The sequence below is a fragment of the Silurus aristotelis genome, assembly GCF_946808225.1.
Source record: "Silurus aristotelis genome assembly, chromosome: 27".
In the NCBI taxonomy this organism is placed as follows: Eukaryota; Metazoa; Chordata; class Actinopteri; order Siluriformes; family Siluridae; genus Silurus; species Silurus aristotelis.
This window is the reverse complement of record NC_139600.1, coordinates 14,024,654-14,026,309: the sequence shown is the minus strand read 5'-3', so window position 1 is coordinate 14,026,309 and position 1,656 is coordinate 14,024,654. Positions and strand designations below refer to the sequence as shown.

The following is a 1,656-nucleotide window of genomic DNA, read 5'->3' as shown; positions in this document are numbered from 1 at the left end:
GGAAGAAACTACTGGGTGAGTCTCTCTCTCTCTCTCTCTCTCTCTCTCTCTCTCTCTCTCTCTCTCTCTCTCTCTCTCTGTCTGTCTTATCAATATTACTGCTAAGGATGCTTTTGTTTTGTTGTTTTTATGAGCAAATCTGCATTAATATCGGTTTGCTGTTCATGCAGGGCAGTACATCCCATCCTGCGATGAGAACGGCTTCTATAAACCTCACCAGTGCCATGGCAGCAGTGGACAGTGCTGGTGTGTGGATCGCTATGGAAACAAGGTTGCTGGGTCACAGAGGATGGGACCGGGCGAATGCGGTGTGTATCTTTTAGCTTTCACGTGATTATTTTTTCATTCACTTCCGGACAGATGAAGACAGGCTTTTCAATCTTGACTCATTTCAACTCGTTTGACTCACTTTAACTCTATCATCACTAAGTGGAACTTCAAACTTGACTCGTATGTGTTCAGTCTTGACTCAACTGAACTCGAATGGTACCAGCTTCTCTGTTCTTGCACCGAGGTGGTGAAATGATCTTCAGCGGAGTCCTTGTTTATCTTCAAGTGATGGGTGAAGACCTTCATCTTCCTGAAACACTTAAACTAACACTTTCCAAGTTTGCTTGTAATCGAACGTACCAGTGTAGATGACCTAAAATAAGCAGGTAGATGACCTAAAATTCTTGATAGCGCCAAAATACCCTTTGGTGAAGCATGGTGGTGGGAGCATGGTGGTGTAGAAATTATTCACATTATGAATATATTACACATATTAAATCACTGCACTGCACACACACTTTTATATATATATATATATATATATATATATATATATATATATATATATATATATATATATATATATATATATATATATATATATATATATATATATAAATCATGTTGTGTACTTTGTTGCAGCACTGGAAGGTTCCGGAGACTTTGGAAGCGGGGACTCGTCTCTCTCAGATGACGAGGACGGCGTCATCCTGAACGATCAGGAGGACATGGGCGATGACGAAGAATACGGCGACGAAGACGACGGCTACTTGTCGTAAAAAGCTGTTGCGTGTTTGATTTTTTTGTTGGTTTTTTTTCTAAAGGAGGAGGGGGAAACCAAATGCACGTTTGTAGGCGTCACTTGTAGAAACGAAGTACTAATATTACTAACGGCTTAGAAAAAAAAAACAAAAGTATATTTCTTTCTCGCTGTGTAACATTTGTATAAAAAAAAAGAGAAGTGATTAATACAACGCATTTTGATTTTTTTTTTTGTTTTGAGCATTTTCAGGAGGGAATCTGCTGTATCACTTTTGAGGCAGGATTTTGGTAGGATTACTACAGTACACACACACACACACACACACACACACACACACACACACACACACACACACACACACACACACACACCATGTGGAAAAAAAACCACTTTGAATGAGACTCATTAGACTCCCTTTCAGAAGGGAAAATCACACGCAGATCTGATGGCGTATTTGTAATAAAATTTATATGTATGTTTATTATATGTAATATATGTTTGTTGGTGTTTTACATTACGAACATCACTGCACCGTTTCGGTGTTAAATGAACGAGTAATTATGCATGAAGGATACGGGAGTAGTGCATTTCTAACGATAAAGCAGAGCTACATTAACATGCAT

General features: G+C 38.6%; 1 protein-coding gene across 3 annotated transcripts in view; it reads left to right on the top strand.

Annotated features, from left to right (window-relative positions):
- spock3 (SPARC (osteonectin), cwcv and kazal like domains proteoglycan 3) overlaps window positions 1-1,391 on the top strand; it is a 26,666-nt gene extending 25,275 nt beyond the window's left edge. For all 3 annotated transcript variants that reach the window (XM_083532979.1, XM_083532978.1, XM_083532980.1), the window contains exons 9-11: window positions 1-15; window positions 171-308; window positions 913-1,391. The exon at window positions 1-15 is cut by the window's left edge and continues 48 nt beyond it. In XM_083532979.1, coding sequence (XP_083389105.1) covers window positions 1-15; window positions 171-308; window positions 913-1,049 — 290 coding nt within the window. In that variant the 3' untranslated portion in view covers window positions 1,050-1,391. The remainder of the gene's footprint in view (window positions 16-170; window positions 309-912) is intronic.
- The last annotated feature ends 265 nt before the right edge of the window (window positions 1,392-1,656 follow it).